Source organism: Prionailurus viverrinus, chromosome C1 (genome assembly GCF_022837055.1).
Source record: "Prionailurus viverrinus isolate Anna chromosome C1, UM_Priviv_1.0, whole genome shotgun sequence".
Taxonomy (NCBI): domain Eukaryota; kingdom Metazoa; phylum Chordata; class Mammalia; order Carnivora; family Felidae; genus Prionailurus; species Prionailurus viverrinus.
Genome location: NC_062568.1, coordinates 214,032,677 through 214,057,415, shown reverse-complemented (window position 1 = coordinate 214,057,415; position 24,739 = coordinate 214,032,677). Strand labels below are relative to the sequence as shown.

General features: G+C 60.2%; 2 protein-coding genes across 5 annotated transcripts in view; both read left to right on the top strand.

Moving 5' to 3' along the window:
• Positions 1–4,248: 4,248 nt before the first annotated feature.
• VWA1 (von Willebrand factor A domain containing 1) lies at positions 4,249–9,945 on the top strand. Of its 2 annotated transcripts, XM_047869177.1 has the most exons (4): positions 4,249–4,402; positions 5,531–6,088; positions 8,066–8,344; positions 8,465–9,945. In XM_047869177.1, the coding sequence occupies exons 1-4, from the start codon at positions 4,330–4,332 to the stop codon at positions 8,800–8,802; spliced, it is 1,248 nt and encodes a 415-aa protein (XP_047725133.1). In that variant the 5' UTR covers positions 4,249–4,329; the 3' UTR covers positions 8,803–9,945. The 2 variants fall into 2 exon arrangements, with proteins under 2 accessions (XP_047725133.1, XP_047725134.1); XM_047869178.1 differs by lacking the exon at positions 8,465–9,945 and having other exon boundaries at positions 4,259–4,402; positions 5,926–6,088; positions 8,066–8,204.
• A 3,621-nt stretch (positions 9,946–13,566) lies between these two features.
• Positions 13,567–24,739, top strand: part of LOC125172421 (ATPase family AAA domain-containing protein 3) — a 25,108-nt gene continuing 13,935 nt past the window's right edge. The window contains exons 1-7 of one of the 3 annotated variants that reach the window (XM_047870450.1): positions 13,567–15,718; positions 19,270–19,346; positions 20,139–20,240; positions 20,543–20,602; positions 21,171–21,240; positions 21,553–21,718; positions 21,878–21,947. In XM_047870450.1, coding sequence (XP_047726406.1) covers positions 15,517–15,718; positions 19,270–19,346; positions 20,139–20,240; positions 20,543–20,602; positions 21,171–21,240; positions 21,553–21,718; positions 21,878–21,947 — 747 coding nt within the window. In that variant the 5' untranslated portion in view covers positions 13,567–15,516. Of the gene's footprint in view, positions 15,719–15,756; positions 16,508–19,269; positions 19,347–20,138; positions 20,241–20,542; positions 20,603–21,170; positions 21,241–21,552; positions 21,719–21,877; positions 21,948–24,739 lie in introns of those variants that run through there. The other 2 variants (XM_047870448.1, XM_047870449.1) reach the window with 2 other exon arrangements.

The window sequence follows — 24,739 nt, the reverse complement described above, 5'->3', positions numbered from 1 at the left end:
TCGCGTGTTTGTGTACAGGTGTGTGCACCCCTCTGTCTGCTTCCCCTATTACCCCAGGCAGGCACATTGTCCCATCCCCACAGGTGGTGAGATCAGCCTCTGTAAGGTTCCCGGACCTGCCCAAGGTCATATATTCAGTCACAAAGTATTTCTTCCTGGGAGCTCAGGTGTCTGCAGGCACCCCTTCAGACACTGGTGGCAGCTAGGAGGGGTCCAGGGGGAGCTGGCGGGTTCAGTCCCCCCAGCCACACAACCGGTGTAAGCCCTGCCCCCGTCCCCCATCCCCCACCCCCCATCCCCCATCCCCCATCCAGGGATGTGGGGTAAGCAAAGGGTGTTGGGGTGGGTGAGCTGGGTGGCAACAGATAGTGCCTGGTGCTGGCTCTGAGAGCTAAGCTCCCTCACTCTGTCCCCTGGGTCCTACCCTGACCACTGGGGAGCCCCCACCGAGGTGTTGACCCTGGTCCATCCCTCCCTACTCTCTGCTCACGAATCCAAACTGGCCTGGACTCTGCCTGTGGCTGGGGCTGGTCGTGGTGGTCACCTCCCTGATACAGACATTTCCAGCAGGGGGAACCAAGCTGGAGTCCCACCTCAGAAAGGGCACACCATGCGGCTCTCTGCACAGGCTAAAAACTTGGGAGTCTGGATGCCTGCCTGGCTCTCTGCCTCCCACCCCTTGTCCTTTAGGCTCTACCCGGGACGGCAGCCACCAAGGCATCCCCTTAGATGCCTCGTATCAGTCCCCTGGCATCAACCTTGCCCCTGCACGTGCCATGGGCCCTTGCCTCCCCCATGCAAGCCCTACAACCTGCCCCACCCTTTCTGCCCCCCAGGCCCCCTCACTGCCCTGACACGCGCCAGTCAGCTTCTGCCCCAGGGTCTTGGCACTCCCTGTAGCTCCTGTCCATGTGGTCTGACACGGCCCTACCCTGACAGGGAAAGTAAGCAGGCCTGCATCTTGGGCCAGCATGCCACTGCCTGTCCCCCTTCCAGCCTGGCAGCCCTGGGAGGACAGGGTGCCTGCATGTCCCCAGTACTGACTCTGGCATGTGGCTGCCCCAGCTCACACCTGCTGGGTGAACTCAGAGAGGGTGGTACCCACCCCATGCCCAGGCTGCACGCCCCATGGTTGCCAGCAGGGGGACTGGGTAGGGTTCAGCCCTGGGGCCACAGAGAGCAGGCCTGGGCTCCTAGGGATTGCGACAACAGGACCTCCAGACCCTCAGGACTGATCCTTTAGTCTCGGCATGTCCCTGACCACAAACAGGCAGGTTAAGTCGAGAAGAATGTGTGGGTGGGGCAGCTGAACTTCTGGGCTCTTGCTCCCCCTCCCTCTACCCCACTTACTGTTGAAGACGGGGTCTGGGGGCCTCAGGCTTGCCCCACGCCCCCATTCCAGGACCACAGCAGCCCCTGTTCCCGTTTCCGGTGGGCACATGCATGGGTGCACATGTGAGATACAAACCCATAAGCAGCAGCAGCACGTAGTACCCCCCCCCCCACCACCACCACCACTGGGTGAGGGTGGGGACCCACACTGCTCAGCTCCTGAGGCCCAGAGTGCCCTGGGGCTGGGGTCAGAGGCCTGGGGAGCTGCCCTTTTCCCTAGGGTCAACATGACCACAGTGAGCTAGGGACAAAAGGCCCTTCTTCTCTGCAGAGGCCTGGACTGTGCGGAGGAGGGAGTGTTCCGTGGACCCGGTGGGGGCAGGGGCAGTGCCTTCAGGCAGCAGTGTGCTTGCGTTTCAGGGAACCCCCTCCACCTGCTTGTGGACCAGCAGGCCTGGTGGGCCAGCTCCGGGAAGTGATGCCCTGGGGATTTCAGACTGAGCCAAGGCTGCAGGGGCAGGGCTGCCTCAGCCACACAGGCTGCTCCTTCCCCCTGGCCCCTCGAAGTCCAGGACCAAGCAGGGGCTGGGCTTGGGGGAGGGAGCCGACGGGGCGGGGGCAGGGCCTGCTGTGTCCTGGCGGCCTCTGTCCTTTTCAACTCCGCTGGCCTCCCAGCCTGTCTTTCTTCAGAGAGGAGGTTTCCGGACAATTATATTTGTGCTTCCTCTGGCGTCTGCCTTGAGCTCAGCCCTGACCCTGACTGTTACACTCCTGGCTGACCCCCACAACTCCCTGGGGGTCCTCCATCTGTCTGTGTCCCCCCCTTGGGAGTGCAGGACACTGGAATGAGATGCATCACTGCCATGATGCAGGCAGCAGGGGCCCTGTGGACAGTAGAGCCTCAGGGCAGAGCGGGGCCCAAGGGAGTAGAGCTGATCGGGTGGTGGGATGCGGGGGCATCTCCCAGGGGTCAGGTGTGAGCCCAGCATGAGCAGCAGGAGTGACTGTGGGCAGAGCTGAGGAGGAACTTGGCCAGGGCTGCTGGTCGAGCTCAGCCAAGGCTGGGCAGAGGCCCTGGCAGAGCAGTCCTAACACGGGGCCTCCCGTCTTTCTCCCGCTGATGGAGAGGCTGGAGGGAGGAGGGCGGCTGCTTCCTCGAGGGCCTGAGTCATGGCCAAGAAGACCCGCTCAGTTTTTCCAGAAGGGACGGAAACTTCCCTGTCAGCCCAGCAGCACAGGCCGAAGCGTGACTGGGGCCCGCCTGCCATGCAGGACTTGGGGGACGAGGCGGGGAACTGCCCTGCCACAGAGCAGCCCATGGCCCAGCTCCCTGCCCCGGGCAGGTGGGTGCCCAGTGAGAGGGAGAATGAACCAAGGAGCGTTTGTACATGTTAACCTGGCACCTCAACCCCAGCACCCCCCGGGGTCAGCTCTTGGCTGGAGCCCCAGGCCTCCTCCAGCTGCTGCGGCCTCACCATGGCCTCCGCTCACTGTCCCCTTCGGCCCCAGTCCTGGTCAGCCTCCTGTGCTTCGGGGCTGGGGGCCAGGCCAGGCCCCTCCGGGAGGCATACCCTGGACTTCAGGGGCGGGAGCCCATTGCCCCCACCACCCGCACAGGCCCAAGCGGAAGCACCAGGCAGTTTCTGGTCCCAGCAGAGTCCTGAGGCCCGTGGAGCTGAGCCAGCACCACCACTGCCAAGACTCCCTTCGAGGGGGTGGGGGCGGCGGGGACACACTTCTCGCTTGTTCCTGCCCCAGCTCCTCCAGCTTGGCTCAGCCACTTCCTTTTTTAGGCAAAGTTGGAACTCCAGCCTGTCTCACGGAATGTCTCACCTGCCATAAAGGGAGGAAGGAAAACCATTGAGTCCCATCCGTCCTTGCTTCTGAGCATCCTCCTGGGAAGGGAAAGGGAGGGGACATCCTGGCAGAGACGCCCCAGCCACCTCGGGCTGGGAGAACCGGTGCCTTCCCAGCTCCACAGACGAGTGGCTGGAAGAGGGCAGGGGTTACCCTACAGAAAGCCTTCCTAGTAGTGAGGGACCTCAGCTCCTGCCCAAAAGACATTGCCCTGCCTCACCTAAGGGGAGGGAATCTGTCCTGAAGGGCTGAGTGCCTGTGGGGATGCCCCCTCCAGCCAGCCACCTCTGGTCTGGCCCAGCCAAAATCCTGGATTGCAAGGTTCCTTCCTGGCTTGCCAGTGGGTCCCTCCAGAGGTCTGGGGGCCTGCCCTTGGCCCAGCCCTGGGCCACTCATTGGGCAGAGTGTATGGGGACAGCCATAGTTCCGGCAGGGGCACCCTGGACAGGACCTGAACCAGCTCCTATGCCTCTTTCTCCAGAAAGCCAGGTGGGGTGGGGGCTCTGTGTCCCTCAAAAGGCTCCCCTTCAGGCCTCTGCCCCCCTCCCAATGCTCTGTGTCCTTTCTAAGCGTCCAGCCTCCAGCCCCCATCCTTCTCTCACCCCTGGGATAAAGGTGAGGCCAGGGCCTGGGGCTTGCTGGGGGGGGGGGGGGCATTGTTCTTGGTGTCACCCCCACCCCCTCGCACCCCTGGGTTGCTCTTGGGCCTGATTTCAAGGACTCATAGCACTGTGGGAAGGTCACGGGCAGTGAGCCCTGGGGCTGGCCCAGCTTAGTGGCCCCCTACTCTGCTCCCGGTTGGGGGCAGGGGGCAGTGCGGAACCCCGAAACCTCCCAACCAGGAAAGAAAGCTCTGGTTTCTGTGTGTACGCACGCCCACGCGTGTGTGCCGCGGTCGCATCTGCGTGAGTGCCGCGTGACGCTTTCTGCCTGGGTCCCTCTGCGCGCACGCCTCCCGGACTCTGTGCGCCTCGGCACGCGGGGAGAGTGCTCACCGGGGGCGGGGCCTCGGGGACGGGGCCTCCCGGGGGGCGGGGGCGGGGGCGGGGGCGGGCCCGGCCTGCGCGGCGGCGCGCCCTGCAGTCCCCGAGCGAGCGAGCGGCGAACGGCAGCCGAGCGCGCCCCGTCCCGTCGCGCGCGATGCTGCCCTGGACGGCGCTCAGCCTGGCCCTGAGCCTGCGGCTGGCGCTGGCGCGGAGCGGCGCCGAACGTGGTGAGTGAGGCAGGCGGCGGGCCAGGTTCCAGCTCGGGCGGCGCCCCTGCCCCCTGCTGCCTGCGCGGGGCTGAGTCTTCCCTCCCGCGGCCCCGGGCGGGGACGGCCGCAGGGGCACCCCACCCACCTGCGGCGGGCGGGCCCAGGTACCCCGAGCGGCTAGAGGAGCGTCAGGTGTTGGGGGGTAGGTTCTGAACGGGGAGGGGAAGGTGTGTGTCGGGGAGGCGGTCCCTGCCTCAGTTTTCCTCTCCTTGCAGTGACACCTAGTAGAGGGACGGTAAGAGGGCTGGAGTCGCCCTACGGGATTGGGGGAAACAGGCCACAAAGCCCAGATCAGTACCCAGACGCCCCAACTCCTGTCTGCCCTTGGCTCCAGTGGTGGAAGGGGTCCTTTTGCCCCCTGGGGTACCTGGAGGAAGAGGAAGGCCCTGGGGGGTTGGCGGCCCCTCAAGCTGCTGCAGCAGGTTACCTGCTTCCTGGGTCCAGATGGAGCAGAGGATGGGTCCAGAGGAGGGGTGACATCATCTGTAAGTGGGGTGATGACTCCAGCCTGGCCATATGGGCTGTGATCGTGCTCTGTCTCCCTCATCTGCCCATCTCAGCCCCCAGTGTCCCCAGCTGCTTTGTGCCACCCCCCCCCCCCCCACTAGTTGCTTTACCTGGAGGCAGGGGTGTAGGGCTGAACTCCATCCTGGAGGCTGATTCTCTGGAAGCCAAGCCTGAGGAAACAAGGACTGTGGCCTAGGCTTATCCACCCACACTCCTGGGGGCTGGACCAGGACCCTCGGCTCCAGCCTGCACAGAGTGTGCTAACGAAAGGGTGGGTGTGGAGGCTTGGAGGGGTCAGCTCTCCTTTACAGACAAGACTTGAGCCCAAAGAGGACCCAGAGAGCCCAGAGAGGTGCAGAGCTAGAACCCACTGAGACTGTGGGCCGCTTGTGGGCTCAGGACCCCTTTCCCCCTTCCCCCAGGGGTGCCGCCTGCAGGACCTTTGGAGCAGGCTTTCGGGGCCTGCTTGGGTAAGGGCAAGCTCCAGCTTAGGGAAAGCTCAGACCCTGGGGGTTCTGCCCTGGGTGTGGGACTGTCTGGGGGCCACCACCTGGGGCTGAACCCTCTCCTCTCCCCCAGGTCCCCCAGCATCGGCTCCCCAGGGGGACCTGCTGTTTCTGTTGGACAGCTCGGCCAGCGTGTCTCATTATGAGTTTTCCCGAGTTCGGGAGTTTTTGGGGCAGCTGGTGGCCCCACTGCCCCTGGGCCCTGGGGCTCTGCGTGCCAGCCTGGTGCATGTGGGCAGCCGCCCATACACTGAGTTCCCCTTCGGCCAGCACAGCTCAGGTGCGGCTGTCCAGGATGCCATACGTGCTGCAGCCCAGCGCATGGGCGACACCAACACTGGCCTGGCGCTGGCTTACGCCAAGGAGCAGCTGTTTGCCGAGGTGGCAGGGGCCCGGCCGGGGGTGCCCAAGGTGCTGGTGTGGGTGACAGATGGCGGCTCCAGCGACCCCGTGGGGCCCCCCATGCAGGAGCTGAAGGACCTGGGTGTTACCGTCTTCATCGTCAGTACCGGTCGTGGCAACCTCCTGGAGCTGTCAGCTGCTGCCTCGGCCCCCGCAGAGGATCACCTGCACTTCGTGGATGTGGACGACCTGCACATCATTGCCCAGGAGCTGAGGGGGTCCATTCTTGGTAGGTGGGAGGAGGCAGGGCCTGGGGGGTGCCCCAGCGAGGAACCCGGGAAGAGATGGGGGAGAGGGACTCGAGGGCCTGGAGCAGGGGCCAGGGCTTCGGGGACAGTGGCACTTCCTGGGGTTCGGCTGGGAGGTAACACCCATGGCTTTTCTGTGCATCCTTGGGGGACATGCTCCAGTCGTGTGCCCTGTGTGCCCCTCTACCTGGGCTATAGTGGGACAGAGGGTCGGGCCTGAATAAACATCTCCGGGTGGGGTTCTCTGCTGACGGGCCCACCCTGACCGGGGGGCCTGGAGTGGGCCGAGAGGCCAAGGAGCTGCATCTGGTGGGATGTGGTTAAGTGGAGAGGAAGAAGAGGGAGGGTCCAAGCCTGAGGACTCTGCAGATGGGCAGCCCAGGCTCCTGTACGTGTGCCAGCTCCCACCGTGTTTGGAGATGAGAAAGCCGGGTCAGGATGGGCTAGGACTGCCTCCCACAGAGCTCGGGCCCTGCTACCCTGTGGGTGGGAACAGTACAGAGGAGTTTGAGTGGGTCTGCACCATTGGTGGTTTTGGGGATTGCTGGAGAAGAGGCTGGACCAGAGAGGGCCTGCTGCAGGGGATGGCAGCTCCCCACCAATTTTCTTTTTCTTTTTTTAATGTTTATTTATTTTTGAGAGACAGAGTGCGAGCAGGGGAGGGGCAGCGAGAGAGGGAGACACAGAATCTGAAGCAGGTCCCCAGCTCTGAGCAGTCAGCACAGAGCCCGACACGGGGCTCCAACTCACAAACCGCGAGACCATGACCTGAGCCGAAGTCTGACGTCCGACCGCCTGAACCCCCCAGGCACCCCTCCCACCAACTTTCTAATGGACCCCCACCCCTACCCCCAGCCAAACCTCACAGTGGGAGGGGCTGAGATGAAGGGCCTGGTTGCTGGCTCAGCCTGCTCTAACCACTAAAAAATGCCACTAACCCCAGGATTCTTTCTGAGTCTCAGCCTGTGGGTTAATCATCCACCAGAAACCAGGAGTTGGACTGTGGATTGGAGAAAGGTAGAGGGTCCTCCCAGAGATTTCCCCCAGGGACACCTGGCCCCTGGTGGCCCCTGAGTCAACCACTGTGGCTGAACCTGGAGGAGATAGTAAGAGGAAAGGCAAGCAGCTGGACAGGAGAAACCCAAGGCTGTAAGGCAGTTAGGCAAAAGGGTGGGGGGCTCCTGGGATAGGGGTGGGTGGGGGTCTGAGTATGGGGAATAGACAGGAGGATGAGTGCCAGGCTGACAGCTGGAGCACCCGGCATTAGAGGAGAAAGCATTAGGGTCCCAATGGCCATAACCCTGCCTCGACATTTATCAGCCTTACATGCAAGCCATGTGGTGTCCAGCCTTATCTGCTTGCGTGGTCACTCAGATGGCCATGTGGTGTCACAGGCTCAGGAGTAATGCACATTTGGGGGGCTGACTCTGGAATCCCCCTGCTCCTGGAAACCAGAGGCAGGCAGTACTCTGAGCCCCACATCCAGCTACTCCTGGAGTTGTCATATATCCACCCGTCAAGTGTCCCCCGATGGCCTCCCATCTTTTGGCTGCACCGGTGGTGCCCCTCTGCCTTGACTGTCCAGAGCTGAACTGACTCCACACTGTGCCGGCCACTTGCGCTGTGGAGGGTGGTTGGTCCTCTGTTCTCAGACACCACTTTTGAGGGGCTGACTGGGCTGGGTGGGAGGTGGCCATTATAGCTCCTCACCCGTCTGGGTTTGCAGCTGAGGCAGGCAGGGAAGCTCCTGATGGAGTCCCAAGTTGGGGTGGCACTCTTGTCCGTACCCCAGCCCTGTCACCGGTTCGTGTATCGTTAGCACTGTTGGGGTGGCCGAGCCTGGCCTGGGGCTCTCCAGCGCTCCTGCTCCCCGCATCTCCCAGTCCGGTCTTCCCTGAGTCGGTAGTCAGGGCCCCAGCCCGGGCGCGGGGAGGTCTGACCTTCTGCACCACCCGCAGACGCCATGCAGCCACAGCAGCTCCGTGCCTCTGAGGTCACGTCCAGCAGCTTCCGCCTGGCCTGGCCGCCCCTGCTGACCGCAGACTCCGGCTACTACGTGTTGGAGCTGGCGCCCAGCGCCGAGCCGGGGAACGTGCGTCGCCAGCAGCTGCCGGGGAACGCCACGGGCTGGGCCTGGGTCAGCCTCGACCCCGACACGGACTACGACGTGGAGCTGGTGCCCGAGTCCAACGTGCACCTCGTGAGGCCGCAGTACCTGCGGGTGCACACGCTGCCGGGTGAGCTGGAGGCGGAGGGCCGGCCAGGCCGGGCGGGGGTGGGGGGTGGGGGGTGCGCCGGGCCGGGCCGAGGTCCCGCCCCCACCCCACTCACGCGCGCTTCCCTCCCCCCCCCCCCAGAGGAGGCCGGGCCAGAGCGCATCGTCATCTCGCACGCCAGGCCGCGCAGCCTGCGGGTGAGCTGGGCCCCGGCGCTGGGCCCGGCCGCCGTGCTCGGCTACCACGTGCAGTTCGGGCCGCTGCTGGGCGGCGCGGCGCAGCGCGTGGAGGTGCCCGCGGGCCGCAACAGCACCACGCTGCAGGGCCTGGCGCCCGGCACCGCCTACCTGGTGACCGTCACGGCAGCCTTCCGCTCGGGCCGCGAGAGGGCGCTGTCGGCCAAGGCCTGCACGCCCGACGGCGAGCGCAGCCGCGCTCCGCGCCCCCAGCCGCCGGGGGCCGGGGGCAGGGAGCCGTGAGCCCGCCGCCCCGCCCACCCGAGGGCCCCCTTCTCCCGAACCCGGCGGGGGAGGCGCCCACCGCCGATAGCAGGGCCTTGCCCCGCGGCGACTCCGCGCGAACCCCCCCACCCAGAACTCTCCCGCGGCGGAGGGCTCCCTGCTCGGGGCGTCTGCCTTCTAGGACGCAGGCCTCGCCCGACTCCCCCGCCTGACCCTCTCTCTGCTGCAGCTCTGGCAGCAGCTCGTGCCATCGCGACCCCCTGCCCGGGCCCAGACCTGGGTACACGGTGCCGTCCTTTGGGCAGGAATTAGCAGCAAGATGGACAGGGAGTCTGGGGCGGGCTGAGAACATCAGATACAGGACTGGCCGTGGGCCCAGGACAGGAGGTGGCCGAGCGGAGCGGCTAGACCTCTCGCTTGTGTGAAGGCCCAGTCCCTCTGGTGGCGGGGGCCCGGCATCCGTTTGAGAGGGCTTGGTCCAGTTGGCCGCTCTGACTTCCTGCGGCTACTCAGGTCCTAGATGTTGGTAGAGGGCGGAAGGATGAAGGGCAGGAGCGGGCTCTGGCCGAGTCCCAAAGCCTTCCTGGAGGGGACAGGGTCTGGAAAGGGGCAGGGAGGAGTGGTGGCAGGTTGCCGGTGTGGTCAGCAGCTGGGTTAGCAGAATGGTGGTCTTTATCAGGGCATTCAGTTGGCCTGAGAGGCAGTGCCTGCTGGGGACAGTGACCTTGCCTTCCTGCCCAGGACCCTGCTGGGTCCAGCTACAGCCACCGGGGTGAGGATGGCCGCTTTCTGGAAGAACAAGATCGGATCCTGGCATTCAGGACCCTGGAGACAGGAGGGCTCCTTGCCCCAGCAAGCCCCAAGTCTGGCACTCATAGGGAGCCTCCCTTGCTTCTGGGTAGGGCACTGCCATGCTGGGGGCAGGGACAAACAAGGTTTCCCTGGGTGGGTTCACCCCAACGATTCTCTACAGCATCTTCTGACTCCTACGTCTTCACTACCACTATCCTGGGGCCACCAGACAAGTCCTAAGGGCGTAGCTGCTGTCCTTCAGCCCCACAAAGGCATGAGCTCCTCTGCCTGCACCAACTCAGTGCTCACTTCGCCTCTTCCCCACTAACAACCCAGACTGTAAAATAGAGTAAATCAGATGTAAACTGAGCCTCGCGGTCTCCTCGGTGTGCTTTACTCCCTGTCAGAACACTCCAGCCCCGAAAATGCTCTCAGACGGAGGGCCAGTGTTTTGTGGCTGGTGCTGGGGGAAGAGGAGGGGAGCGGAGCCCCTCCTGGTGCCGAGACGCAGAACACCGTGCCACGTACACCTCCTCTTCGGGGAGCTCTGGCGGCTTCCGTGGGCGGGGACTGCGGCGTTTGGAGCTGAACAGCCCGGACAGGGACCGGGTTCGGCCGCGCTGCCCCCTCACTACAGCCTTCGGACCCGGGTGGGGGCCGGGGCTGTGGCGCCCTCTGCTGGCAAGACCGCTTCCCCAACAGCAGTTTGACTTTCGGCCGCTGCCTGCTACTGGGAAATAGAGGCCCTCCCTCCCCCGCGCGACTGCAGGGCGGAGAGGCCGTGTTCCGGGTCTGCCCACTCGGGTGTGGTGGGGGTGTGTGCGCGGCCGGCAGCCTTCAGTCGAGCTGGCCTCCACCATGTTTCACGAAGCGGACTCCAAGAATCCGGCGGCTCCCTGCTTAAACACCTAGGGCCTGCACTGCCCGCTAGTTCGGTGTATTTAACATCTGTGGAGGCCTGCTGCGGTGAGCCCACGGCGTGCCTGTGTGACATGGCATAGGAGACAAGGGGCTTCTGCCCTGCCTGTGTGGCCAGAGCAAGCAGAGTGGGGGGGGGGGGGGGGCTACGGTTGTGGGTCCTGGGTCCCAGGAGCAGATGGTAGTGCCCGGCCAGGCCAGACTTGGTCAGATGCGGGGGGAGGTGCCGCCGAGTGGGCGTGGGGTTTCCCCTACATGTCCCCACAAGCCCCTGGAATCAGGCCCAGGGAAGCCAAGTGGGACTGTGCGGCCCGTGTGTGCCGCTGCAGGTGTCTGTTTACACTCTGACCTGTAGTTAGTGGGTGGCCGAGAGTCACCTGGCCCCCTCCGAGGGTGGTGGATGCGAACAACAGTGTCCCGGGCAGCATTGGCCGGTGAGGGGAATCCTCCCCGGGGCTGGGACTTGGGCCAGAACTCCCCATGTGCAGGCCAATGTCCGCCACCCTGATGTCGCGGGTGCCTGGAGGTCCAAGCCCGTCGGGCACCCGGAGAGATCCCCCTCCACACTGAGCCTCTCAGTCCAGCCTCCGGAGCACTGTGCACGCTGCAGGAGGAAAAGCAGGAGAGTGCTGGTGGGTGGTTTCTTAATAGCTCGGTCACGCACTTGAGACACATGAGTTCCTGCCTCCAAACACACCTACAATCCCAAGGGAGGGCAGAGTGGCCAAAGACATGTGGCCCTAGCCCCTGGAAGAGGCTCCAGCCTTCGCCTCCTCACTGCTGGACACTGAGGCCAGGGAGAGGAGCCCCCGCTCCTGTCTCTGTGCCACGGAGCACCTCTCCTGGAAGCCCTCCCTTGGAAGCCCTTTGCACCGTCCCAGGCAACTCCTTTTTTTTTTTTTTTTTAACTTTTTTTTTCTTTTTTTCTTTTTTTCAAGAGAAAGAGAGAGAGCGTGCAAGCTGGGGAGGAACAGAGAGGGAGACAGAGTTCCAAGCAGGCTCCACGCTCCACATAGAGCCCAGTGCAGGGCTCGATCTCACAATTGTGAAATCATGACCTGAGCGGAAATCAAGAGTCAGATGCTCAACCAGCTGAGCCACCCAGTCGTCCCTGTCCTAGGCAGCACTTAAAGGTTGATGGGTCCAGGCCATGTCTGGGAACAATCTCCAGGAAAGTTTTGTCCTGGTTTCCTCCTGCCCCCACCATTGACCCTGCTCCTCCCTCCCCTGAGACACAGGCCCTGTCTCCTCAATGTACACTGGGTCTGGGGCCAAGACTGCCACCTACAGGAACTAGTACATGTCACTGCGTGTCAAGTGACACATGGAAGTATGAGCTTCTGACGCTGACGTGAAAATCGGAAAGGTCTGTGCTGTGATTGCTTCTGGTTAGGACAAGAAAACAAGCGGTTGTATCGTGTGGCAGATGTGTGCCCACTCACAGCCCCTCGCAGAGAACACCAGGTCTCCCTCAGTGGCCATGGCTTCATGCGACTTTGCTTCCAAGGTCTGTCCAGACTGTGCATCTGACCCTGCTTTTGTTGTGAGAAGGTGGAGGTCCCGGCTCAGTCCCACGAGGGGCAGGCCAGTGCTCACAGTGGGTCTCCACTGCGTGGGCAGGCAGCCCAGTGCCTGTGCTGAGGGCTCCCCACCCCAGGTGCCCCTGGGGATGTCCTGGCTGCGCTGACCTTCTGCTAGGTGGACCTTCTGCTAGGTAGGTCTCCAGTGGGGAGAGGACAGTAGGCCAGGGCACCCGAGTAGGCAAATGCTCACCTACAAGTAAACACTGCTCAGGAAGACAAAGCTGGAGGGGCAGTGAGCTTTGGGCTTAGTCCTGAGTCCCTTTCCAGCCCTGGGCCCAAGGTAGCTCATCTGAGGGCTCAGCACTACAACCCCCCATTACCTCTTCCGAACTTCGGGAAGCACAGGGAAGAGCTGCAGGGGCCCTGTGGAGATCTGGGGGCTTGGGCCTAAGAAGGCCGGGCTAGGCAGCTTTTCTTTTGGCTGGGCTGGGGTCTGCCCAGTGGGAGTGGGTATGGGGTGCATGTGGACTGGGGTGACCGTGAGCAACACCAGAACTGGCAGTTCCTTTCGGAAAGCTGGAGAGAGAATGGGAGAGGGAGCCACCTCTTTACTTCTGAAGGCCCCGCTGACCTGGGGGGCCTTAAATGTGATATGGAGGTGGGGGAGGGGGGCTGGGGGCAGCAGCAGCAGCCTCAGGCCCACCCCATGAGAGGCTCCAAGTTTAGGCAGCCGAGCTTCTGCAGAGGCACTGTTGGTGGGAGACACCAGGCAGGATGAGCAGTCAGCAGCCACAGTCTTGGTGATGGGACACCCTGGGGCTGGGTAGTGGGGGGCTGTGGGCCATACTGGTAGGCCATGGCTCTGGTGTGCTGTGTAGCTCTCCGGAGGTCTGGCCAAATTCGGGTGGACTCAGAAACCACACCAACTGCCTGGGCGCTAGGGGCAGAGTACTCTGCACTTGGCCTGGGTGGGGCCACTTTGCTCCTTTTGGCTTGGCTTCCCAGGGGCATAGCGTACTCTTTGGACTAAAGGACAGGCTGGAGGCCAAGCTGTCCACCTGCATCTCCGAGCTCAGCAGTCTTTCCTCCAGGTTGTCAATGCTGAAGGACGCCCTCACAGAAGAAAGCCACAATGTTGTGGGAGGGGGCTATCAGGGAATCTGTCAGCAAAACAGCACAAGCAGCGGAGAATCCTACATTTGTCAGTTAAATGTGAATGCATCAGGTAGAAAGCATCATCATAATTCCCTTTATTTATTCTTTACTGCTTATTCATTTAAAAATTTTTTTTCTTCCAACGTTTTTATTTATTTTTGGGACAGAGAGAGACAGAGCATGAACGGGGGAGGTGCAGAGAGGGAGACATAGAATCGGAAACAGGCTCCAGGCTCTGAGCTATCAGCCCAGAGCCTGACGTGGGGCTTGAACTCCCGGACCGCGAGATCATGACCTGGCTGAAGTCGGGTGCTTAACCGACTGCGCCACCCAGGCGCCCCACTGCTTATTCATTTTAGAGAGAGAGAGAGAGAGAGCAGGAGAGGGGCAGAGAGAGACAGAGGCAAAGAATCTGAAGCAGGCTCCAAGATCTGAGCTGTCAGCAGGAACTCAGCATGAGATCATAACCAGAGCCTTGGATGCAAGAGACTGAGCCACCCAGGCGGTCCCATAATTCCCTTTTATTAACTTAGTGTTTTAGGAAAGGTGTGTCAAGCCTCCTCAATGGTTCGCAGTCTAAGATCATAAGTGACAAACAATCCAGTGGCCTGGATGTTTTGTTTGGAAAGCACAGCACCCTCAGATGAGGAAAACTGGAGGAGACCCCTTTGTCAAAGGGAATGCAATTATCTAAATCCTTAAACAATCATCTCTTTCTGTTTTTCAAGTTAAGGCAGATGAAACTGACTTTATTTATTTGAAACTGGCTTTTTAAATGCATAACTTTATTCTCAAAGTGATTCCTTTTTACGTAAAAGTACACAGGCTTGCCAAATATTGGTCTGGGATGGTTGGAGCTAGAGAGGGGCATATGGCCCAGCTGTGTTTGGACAAGGACTTCATGTCTCTTACCCATTTCCTCTTCTAATCCAGCGAAGCCCTACCAGGGTTGCTCTCCATAAGAGCCTTGGTAGTTTGTGCTAGTCGGTAAGAACCTCCATAATGGCCACTGGGGTGGGGGCAGGGGCGGGGGCATCTGGCTGGGGAACTCATCCCGTTTTCTCTTCGTTTGGAGATGAAAGATCACAGAATTATCTTTAATCCCCCCTCCCCCGCCCATTTTTACTCAGGCTTAAAATTGTTTTCAGTCTAGTGGGGAAACTGTGTAATTCTGGGAACTCAACCAATTCCATCAAAGAAAGACCAAAGGGGCAACTTGGTTGCTGGCCCAAGAAGCAAAGTTTGCTAACTTTGGGCACTGTGGGTTCTAGAGCAACGTAGGGCTCGGTCCACCTTTTTCTCCCTCTGCCCCAGGCGGGTTTAGCCTGGCCCTTTGTCCCAGAAGCAGGCACGTGGCCTTTGGACTTTGCCAAGAAGCCAGGATTCCTCCTCCAGCAAGGGCGCCCTCTTGTGGGGCTTTTGGGGGGGTCTGCTCTGCTTTTCCACTCTTCTGGGGTTGCGCTTTCTGTCTCCCTCCCATTGTGAGCCACTTTTAAGTGATACGAAGGCTCATACGCCCACGGACCACTGTGGTTTGCCGAGACACCGAAACGGAGGATGGGGAGAGCTTGTTCTCCAGCCGGCTCTTTAACCTAATGACGGCTGCAGGAGACTGGCTAGGAACCGCGTTTCTACCCTTCCAGCACCTTATTATGGGCCGGCTATGTGCGCTAGCACGGAGACCCGCGGAGCGCAGCTTCAACCGTCTAGGGGCCCCGACGTCCCCGCGCCCGGTCGTGTCTCTGGTGGCGGGTCGGGGGCGCAGAATCGAGGCCCAGCTGCGCACCTGCCCCGGGCTGATTTTCCTTCGCGGATCAGCCGCTTTCCGCAGGCCCTTTCCCCCACGGCCGCCCCCTCCATCCGGGGCTCACCGCCGCGTCGCCCACACCCGCGTACCAAGGACCCCAGGGCTCCGCGGCACCTGCCTCTCCGCCCCCGCTCTGACGGGATCCTCCGGGCGCCTAAAGCCACGGGACACGGAGCTGTTGCTAGGCGGAACTGACGTATAACCAGGATATACAGGCGCCCAGCCCATCGGTTTTGTTCCCGATCGGCCCCCGTAACTCGGCGCTTCGCCCTGCCCCTCGACGGCCCGCCCCCAGACGGAGCTAGTTTGAGCAATCGTGGCGGGGCCACCGGTGATGTCACGATACCCGCGGCCTATCCGAAGGCCACGCGGTACGTGGCCCTCCTGCGCTTCCGTCGTCTGGGAGGAAGGGGCGTTGTCGCGCCTGCGCGGGCGCTCTGACCACCGGCTGGCTCCTCGTGGAGGCTTCTCTGGTCCGCGCGCTTCAGCTCGTCTTGAGCTCCGGGCGGCTGCCGCGACACGCGGCGCTCGCGCGCCATGTCGTGGCTCTTCGGGATCAAGGGCCCTAAGGGCGAAGGCGCGGGGCCGCCGCTGTCCCTGCCGCCCGCTCAGCCCGGGGGCGAAGGCGGCGGGGACCGCGGCGCGGGGGACCGGCCGGCGCCCAAGGACAAATGGAGCAACTTTGACCCGACGGGCCTGGAACGTGCAGCCAAGGCGGCGCGAGAGCTGGAGCATTCGCGTGAGTGAGGCGGCGAGGGCGGGGCCCCGGCTGGGGCGAGGGGCCAGGGAAGCTCAGGACTCACAGCGAGCCAGTCCACCGAGCACCGGGCATGCCGGGTCCTTGGGCGCATGTAGCTCCTCAGTCGTCTGAGTGGTCGAGTGGTAAGTGGCTGTCTGCAGTCCCGTTTCCCAGGTGAGAAGACTGGTCTGCGGGAACAAATCTGGCAAAGCCGCCTTGGGTGCGGGGGGGTTGGGGATGCCATCATCCTGGGCAGCTTCCCAAGCTGTCACGCGTCTGTCAGGTGAGGAGACCGCTGCAGATGGAAGTTTCAGAGGTCACAGGTGGCAGGTGCTGGGGCTGGAGCCTGGTCTTTAGTCACTGTAGAGGAGGGGAGCTCTTTGCTCCTCTTGCTGCCTCCACGTGGCCAAAGCGTGGCCAGAGTGTGGTGGTGGTTAGCAGTTTTCCCGTTGCGAAGGTAAGCTCACTTGAGGACCGTTGGTTTTATGGGAATGAAGCAGATTTGTGCGTGTTATTGGAAAGCAGCGTTCAGGCAGTCGAGGTCTGTAAAGCAATAGGGGTCAGTCCGTCCTGGCTCTGCCTTCCGGACTCCCGGGCCCCCAAGGCACCATCGTCGGCTGGACCTTCGCTAAGCCCACGTCTTTTCCTCTCACTTTTCCTTTCTCTTGTTGGTTTAATGATTTGTTTCAGGATGTAGTCTAAGTGTTTGAGAAGCTAGAATGTAGAAGACACAGAATAAGTACTGATGAAAAGGACCATAACGGCTGTCAGATTCTTATTTAAGCAGAGGTCTGTCACCCCCCCCCACCCCCCTTTAAAGGAACTTGTGTAGAGAAGCCATGGTGTAAACAAGGGTCTGTCTGAGGAATTAGAGGCCTGGCACTTGGTGGTTCAATTCCTGCTCTTCTCCAGAGACTCCAAGAAAACCCTGGTCCAAGGTCTCTGAGCCTGCCTGGCTCTCAGATCCCCAGAGGGACGTTAAAAACATATGGATATTTGGGCCCGGGACTCAGACAGCCTGTACCCTTAGGTCTAGCTGGAACACCACCAGTCCCAGACTAAGTGTATTGAGTTTGCGTGAGTGGGGGAGGGGCAGAGAGAGGGAGAGAGAATCCCAAGAAGGCTCCGAACTGTCAGCACAGAGCCCGGACTCACGAACTGTGAGATTAAGACCTGAGCCGAAGTCAAGAGACAGACGCTCAACTGACTCAGCCACCCAGGTGCTCCCAAAATTTTTTTATTTTTTTAAGTAATCTCTACACCCGATGGGGAACTTGAACTCACAAACCCAAGATCAGGAGTTGCATGCTCTTCCAGCTGAGCCAGCCTGCCACCCATCTACTTCTCTTCTTCCTGCCATCCTTCCTGGCCAAACTACTGGCCAGTGGGAGACGTTTTGCCCTGGTCTGTCACCTCCTTCTGTCCCCAAACTCTTCTTCCCAGGATGCGTCTTGCCCCTGTCTCTTGGTGGGGCAAGGTGCCCCTGTCTCTTGGAGTCAGTGGTGGGGGATCTCTAATTTCCCATTTTCAGGTGAGGTTAACCCGGCTGGCCAAAGGTCATGCTGTGGGTAAAAAGGGCAGCTGGGACCTGGTCTCCACATCGTTGGCCTGTGGCACTCACGTTCCTGTCTGCTGCACCGGGATGAGCACTCTTGTGCTCTCACTCCCTCCTGGTCAGAGTTCATTGTTAAAGGGGCCCTTGCGGTCTCTTCAGGCCTCGGCTTCGTGCCTTCCCAAGTTTACAGTGCAGGGTATGGGACCCTGGTGCCTTTGTGCTGCCTCTCCTTGGGGGCAGGTCTTCAGCTGTTCTGTGCTCCCAGTCACCAGAGACCTAGGGGAGAGCCTTGCAGTGAGGTCTGGAAGGCTGTGTCAGCCAGGTCCTGACCCGCTCTGAAGGTCCTTCCCAGGCTTAGGCAGTGTTTTTGCACACCACATGCCCTAGCAGTCTGTCCAGAGACACCAGGGCTTCTGTCACATGCCTCTAAATGTGTAGATGTGTTTATGGAACAGCAAACAGAAGTCATGCTTTAGTTATGTGTTTGCTGCAGTTTGTGGGTGTTGGGATCTGCAACTTACTTTGAAGCCTTCAAAAAGAAAGATCATGGGGCGGGAGTGGAAAGAAAGCAAAGGGAGAAAACTAGGTACATTATAGCATCAGGGAGCGGGGTTCACAGGGATTCCCTACCTTCTTGCCGTGCTTTAACGTGTTAGAATATTTTTTACAGTAAAGTACTGCAGATGGGAGAACTGTGTCATCACCAAAATATTTGAGAAGCTGTATGCCTGGGCTTTTTTGGCTAGGAGAGCACCAGAAGGTTTTTAATGTTTTTTACATTTATTTATTTCCGAGAGACAGAGCACAAGTGGGGGAGGGGCAGAGAGAGAAGGAGACACAGAATCCGAAGCAGGCTCCAGGCTCTGAGCTGTCGGCACAGAGCCCGACGCAGGGCTTGAACCCATGAACCATGAGATCATGACCTGAGCTGAAGTCGGATGCTCAACCGACTGAGCCACCCAGGTGCCCCCACCAGAAGTTTTTTTTGGAACCCCCAAATATTAATGGATATGAATTGTATCTCGTGAACAAAACATACGCAGGAAACATTTATAACATGTGTGTTTATAACAGGAGGTCTGTGAAGAGTCGTCATTGTGCATTGGCTTGTTTCTAATTTAATTGTTTGCTTCCTATTCATCTTACCATCTGCACGTGTAGATTAATAATAATAGGTACTGAAAGCTTAAAAGCTTAGGAGTTTAAGCAACTTCCACAAAAATAAGACACTGTAGCCACAGGTGCCTTTTTGTTTAATTGGCAACTGACTGCCACGTTGACCTTTCTACTCTCGGCTAGTGTGGAACAGCCTTCCTTTTTTCTTAAAAAACATTTTTTTTTAATGTTTATTTATTTGAGAGAGAGAACGAGCGTGAGCAGGGGAGGAACAGACAGAGAGAGGGAGACACAGAATCCGAAGCAGGCTCCAGGCTCTGAGCTGCGAGCACAGAGCCCAATGCGGGGCTTGAACTCACGAATGTGAGATCATGACCTAAGCCGAAGTCGGATGCTCAACAGACTGAGCTACCCAGGCACCCCTTTTTTCTTTTTTTTTGAGAGAGAGAGACAGAGAGAGAGAATGCATGTGCATGAGCCAGGGAGGGGCAGAAAGAGGAGGACAGAGGATCCACAGTGTGGGGCTCAAACTCACAAACCGTGAGATCATGACCTGAGCCGCAGTCGAACGCTTGACCGACCGAGCCACCCCGGCACCCTGGAACAGCCTTTCTGATAGAGCCCTCCGGGATGTGACAGCTGCTGGGATACAAGACCTTGTACACGGGCTTTCTGTCAGGCATAGAGCAGACATAGGTGATGAGAAGGGAGTACTGGTCTTTGGAGGGAGGGGGCACAAGCAAGATCCAGTCAGGGAATGCAGGTGGGCACATGTGTTTCGAGGTCGAGGTGAGCTGTGGTCTCCCCGAAAGCCCCTTGGTTCACACGAATGCTTGCCTGGTGTCCGAGCGTCCTAACCCTACTCGCCCGCTCCCCACAGGACACGCCAAGGAGGCACTGAGTCTTGCACAGATGCAGGAGCAGACGCTGCAGCTGGAGCAGCAGTCCAAGCTCAAGGTGGGTAGTGGGTGTGGTGCCAGCGGAGGCGGTCCTTGTGGTGGAGGGACACAGGACGGTGGGTGGTGGGCACAGGACGGGAGCTTCAGGCGTCTCCTTTCTGGGATTACCTTATTGCTTGTGGGTAAGAGGGAAATATGGAGAGGTCAAAGATGTGCTGGGTTTGTGGCTTGGGTTCTTGCAGCAGAACGACCCGGAAGGGCTGGTGTAGGTGAGGACCATCTGGTCTCCCCAGGGGAGAGTCTTACTGGGTGTCTCTGCATTTGGCAGGACCTTCCTGTTGAGCAGAGAAGGATAGCAAAGGCATGGGCCCTGCCCTCCGCCATTGGCTGTTGTAAAGTGTAGTCAGAAAGTGAGCATGTGAGGGCTGCCTGGCGGGCTCAGTCATAAGAGCATGTGACTCTTGATCTCGGGGTTGTGAGTTTGAGCCCCCATTGGGTGTAGAGATTACTTAAAACCTTAAAAAAAATGTGAGCACGTGACATAAGCCACCTTGGAAGCGGTGTTGGGGAGGGAGTGACCAGTATCCTAAGAGATTGGCCTGCTCCTTGGGACCCAGCCCTGTCCGATTTCCTGCCACTGGGCTGCCGGGGAGTCTGGGTCCTCCTGGGCCTTGGTGCCCGTGCAGTGGTGCTGGTCCAGCGAGCGTTTTCTGGAAGCAGCTCCTGCTCCTGTCCCGGCCCCTTTGGAGCCCACATGGAATGTGGGAGAGGGTTGTTGAGGCCTGAGCTCAAAGTCCAGAGCGGGAGGCCCCGCCCGCCTTGGGCTTGCAGCAGCTGGTGTATTCTATAGGAATATGAGGCCGCCGTGGAGCAGCTGAAGAGCGAGCAGATCCGCGTGCAAGCTGAGGAAAGGAGAAAGACTCTGAGCGAGGAGACGAGGCAGCACCAGGCTGTAAGGGCCGCTTGGCCACACGGGCTCAGGGGGGCCAGGACGGGAAGCTTCTGGGGTACTCCGTGGTCCCCGCGTTCAGTCTGGGTCTGTTAGTGACCCCCCGAGGCCGTGGGATGACCTTGTGCGAACGCCCACGAATACGTCCGCGCTGAGCGGACCGGGGAGCACACGTGTCCAGGCGAGCAGGCGGAGGTAGGCGGCTCGTCTGAGGGCCCGGCGAAGTCTGGCTCTCGACGTCGGTTTGGGGCCGTCCGCCAGCTTCTGCAGCTGACCCGCGTTCATGCTGCCGTCTTCTTCCCCAGAGGGCCCAGTACCAGGACAAGCTGGCCCGGCAGCGCTACGAGGACCAGCTGAAGCAACAGGTGAGCTCCGCACACTGGCACGCGAGGGGGGCCTCCTTTGGCCTCCCTGAGAGCACGGGCGTCTTCTGGGGCAGCTGGTGGGCCAGAACTCAGGGTGGTTTTACCAGCAGTCAGTGCTGGGTCCCGGAGGAGCGCGCGCGTGTGCCCGCACGCGCACACACGCGCGCGCGCGCACACACACACGCACACACACACACACACAAAATGCCCAGGGCCTCCAGGCTCTGGCTGTGCTGGAGGGGTTCTTCTGTGTGAGACCTGACTGGGGACCTGGCTGGGACAAATTTATGGTGGGGGTGGTTTCCAAGTGTTTGCACCCATCATGCTTTGCGCCCTCACAGCTTATAAATTTAACAGGGGAAAGAGTGTTTGGAGGGCAGCTGGGAGTGGGCTGGGAGCGCCCTGGGGCAGAGCTATGCCAGAGGCAGGAGCTTCTGAACCGGGCCCCTCGCTGTTCTCGTCCAGAGCCCCTGTGGTGGCAGAAGCTTCCCTCGCTGATCTCTTAGATCAATGTTGGTCATTTCCTAGCTTTGGAAGCTTTTCCCTTTCTCCTGTGGTTTCTTGTCAGCAACTTCTCAACGAGGAGAATTTAAGGAAGCAGGAGGAGTCTGTGCAGAAGCAGGAGGCCATGCGGCGAGGTAGGGTTGTCAGTTCTGCCTGGGGCTTTTGGGGGCTACGTCCTTGGAGCTGGCTCACAGGGAAAGCAGGCCGTAGGCATAGATACGTGTTTCTTCAAGCACTTTGCTCCCAAGTAAAATTCCCAAACCTCGACGGGGGCTCTGCGTTCTTTGGCCTCAGTCGGAGCTTTGCAGCAGAAGCCTAGGCAGGCCGGGCGTCCCCCCAGGGTCTGACGTGCATTGCCTCCCTCCTGTGAGAAGGGTTGCCTGGGCCTCGCTGGAAGGGTGGGGGACTGCAGGCTGAGCCCCCCTTTCCTGCCACGCCCCGGGCAGCCACCGTGGAACGGGAGATGGAACTTCGGCACAAGAACGAGATGCTGCGGGTGGAGGCCGAGGCGCGCGCCCGAGCCAAGGCCGAGCGTGAGAACGCAGACATTATTCGTGAGCAGATACGCTTGAAGGCTGCTGAGCACCGGCAGACCATTCTGGAGTCCATCAGGTGAGGCCCAGTCCCTAGGAGGCCCTCGGTTGGCACACTGGCGGGAGGCGGGCTCTTTCAGCAGGCCCTCCCGTGTGCTGAGCTTCAGAGCTCTTGCCCTTTGTCCAGCTAAGTGCCCAGATCCATCCTCTCCTGGTCACGTTGCTGCTTTCTCCACAGGACAGCCGGCACCCTGTTTGGCGAAGGATTCCGTGCCTTCGTGACAGACTGGGACAAAGTGACAGCCACGGTAATAACCCCTGACACATCCTCCTGCTTGTGGCCTGCGTCAGGGTCTCTGCTGGGTTGTGTCCCTGCCTCCTGGCGCTCAGCGGTAGGAAGTGTGCCAGGCAGGTCCCTCCTGCTACGCTCCTGGGAAAGTCAGGTGTGGTGTAGCCTCTGGGTGTGGGGCACTGGCGGTGGGCTTTGTGACCTGTGGGCTGGAAGATGTGGGAAGGGAGCTTCGTTTTCCCTCGTCCTTAACAAGTGCCGCCCCGTGGAAAGGGGAACTGGAAGTTTGCCCGGCAGCCTCCGGAGTGGGACCCGGCCGAAACCCCGGGCGTTCTGGGAGATGTGGCAGGGGACCCTTTTAAGCCGTGCTCCCGTGAAGGTTCCCACCCTCCAGCGGGAAGCGGAGGTAGGCCCGACAAGGCTGTAAGGTTCTAGGCATGCGCTCTGAAAGCCCTGTGCCATGGGGCTGCTCCCCACTCGAGGCAGAGGGGATCGTTGCCACTGTGCCCGGTGCTGTCCTGGGCCGCACGGTGCGACTTGGCACCTGCTCACACGGTACTGAGGCCCTAACGAAGGGGTGGCAGGGAGCCATGCTGACCAGGAGTGCCCTTGCATTCCTGATGTACTGGTTCCTGAAGCTCTTTCTGCAAGTGGACACAGTTCTGGCCTTGTTCTGGAGACCGTGAGGGAGGGCAGGTGAGGTCAGGCCGTGCCTTGGGGAGAGCAGGGACTGGACTGGGGAGGGCCAGGACTCTGGTCGAGGAAACCTGAAGCTGGTCAGACCGCTTAGTTCTTAAAATGGCCCCTCGAGTCCTCTAGCTCAGGCCAGGGACGTGGGCGAACAGGGGCTCCTGACATGGTCTTCCCAAACATGTTTTGAGTAACTCCGGGTTGGAAGCGAAGGGTTTCAGCCCTGTTGAAAGTGGTCCGGGCTCCCTGGGTCATGCAGCCCGCAGCCCGGGGGGCTGGGTGAGCTGAGCAGTTCCTCTGGCTTCTCAACAGGGCTGCCCCGCCACTCCCCGCGTCGCATAGGGAGCTGCCAGAATATGGCCTCTGGTGTTCTGGTGAAGAAAACGGGCTTCCTCTGGACGCCATCTTGCCCCCCCCCCCCCTTGGGCACCCCTGTTCAGATTGGGGTTCCCACAGGAGGGAGACCCAGCACGGGGTCTGGGCTTTGCCTTCTCCTGGTGTCGAGCTGGGTGGGGGCACGCGTCTGAGACTAGAGGACAGAGCTGGCGTGGGCTTGGCTGTGCAGCGTCTAAGCCTCGGGCCTTACCTGCATGCTCGTCTCCCTCTGACCCTCCTCGCCCGTCTCCACCTTGGAGCTCTGTGGCGCTCATGCGGTGTCCTCTGTGCCGCAGCCGGGCACACAGGAAGCGCTCAGTACCTGCTGTGGGTACTGCGCCAGGGACAGCGTCTTGTAGAAGAGTCTAAATGTCACTGCCTGTATCGGAGCCAGTCAGCCTGCTGATGGGTTGTTTCGTGGAACTAGCAGCTTTAGATCAACCTTGGAATTCGCTTACTCCTGGAAGAAGTTTAGCTTTCGTTAACGCGGAGGCCCGGTCACCTCAGAGCTGCTCAGTCCTGCAACAGCCTCAGCGTGGAGTGCTCACGCTCACAGTTGAAGGTTACGGAGGGGCGCCCGGGTGGCTCAGTCCGTTAAGTGTCCGACTCTCGGTTTCGACTCAGGTCATGATCTCACGATTTCATGAGTTCGAACCTCACATTGGGCTCTGTGTTCACAGTGCAGAGTCTGCTTGGGATTTTCTCTCTCTCCACCCCTTCTCCACTCATGCTGTCTCTACCTCTCTCAAAATAAACAAACTTAGTTCCAAATCTTGGGAACTTGTTTACTAGCTTATTTTTCTGAACTAGGCCATTGAACGGTGAGCATTGCAGGAGTGAAGAGGCTAATGAACCCGCCTGAAAAACCGAGGTCCTGTCACTGGAGTTTATGAAATGCGTGGTGGCTTTCTACCCCCTAGAGCACGTCTGCCTTCTTCCTCATAACCCTGGGTCCTGCTTTTGTGGCATGACCTTGTTTGTGGCTGGTCAGAGGCCCTTGGGGCCGGTTTGAGCAGAGCCCCAGCAAAGCAGTGAGACCCTTTGAGTGAAAACCACGTGGTCTGCTTCCCCACCAGCAAACCTGGTGCTGCTCTCTCTGTTTTTGTTTGTTTTTTTTAATAAGAAAAGTTTTTCTTTAATGTTTATTTTTGAGAGAGCAGGGGCGGGGCACAGAGAGTGGGAGGGAGGGAGACACAGAATCCGAAGCTGTCAGCACAGAGCCCGCTGGGGGGCTTAAACCCACAAACTGTGAGATGGTGACCTGAGCCGAACTCAGATACTTAATAGACTGAGCTACCCAGGTGCCCCTTTATTTCACATTTTTTAAAGTTTATTTATTTTGAGAGAGAGAGTGGGACAGGGGGAGAGAAGTTGACTGAACCACCCAGGCGCCCCTCCCTGGAGTGTTTTGAAGTGAATTGAGGGCATTCTGATTCCTCCTGTGGGCTGAGTACCCCGTGCACTCAGATCTCTCCAGATCTCCCCAGCTGCTGTAAACACCCGTGGTTAGTGACTGAGTCTCCTGTGCATCTCAGGCCAGAATCCCTGTCGGGCTGGGGTGGTGCTGTGGGCCGGCAGGCAGTCCCGGTCTGCCCATTGGCAGGGCTCCTTGGCTGGGAATCTGGGCGCATGAAGGAATCTGTGGGAAAATGTCCCTCGCATTTACTTTCCAGACAAGCTGGGTAGACGCGCAGAGGGCTGGTTGCTGGAGAAGGCTGGATGACATCAAAGGTTGCTGGATTCGGG

Coding starts and splice junctions, on each gene's coding strand:
- VWA1 (XM_047869177.1), top strand. CDS start 4,330: ATGCTGCCCTGGACGGCGCTCAGCCTGGCCCTGAGCCTGCGGCTGGCG. Junction 6,089..8,065: donor GCTGAGGGGGTCCATTCTTG/GTAGGTGGGAGG, acceptor CACCACCCGCAG/ACGCCATGCAGCCACAGCAG. Junction 8,345..8,464: donor GCGGGTGCACACGCTGCCGG/GTGAGCTGGAGG, acceptor CCCCCCCCCCAG/AGGAGGCCGGGCCAGAGCGC.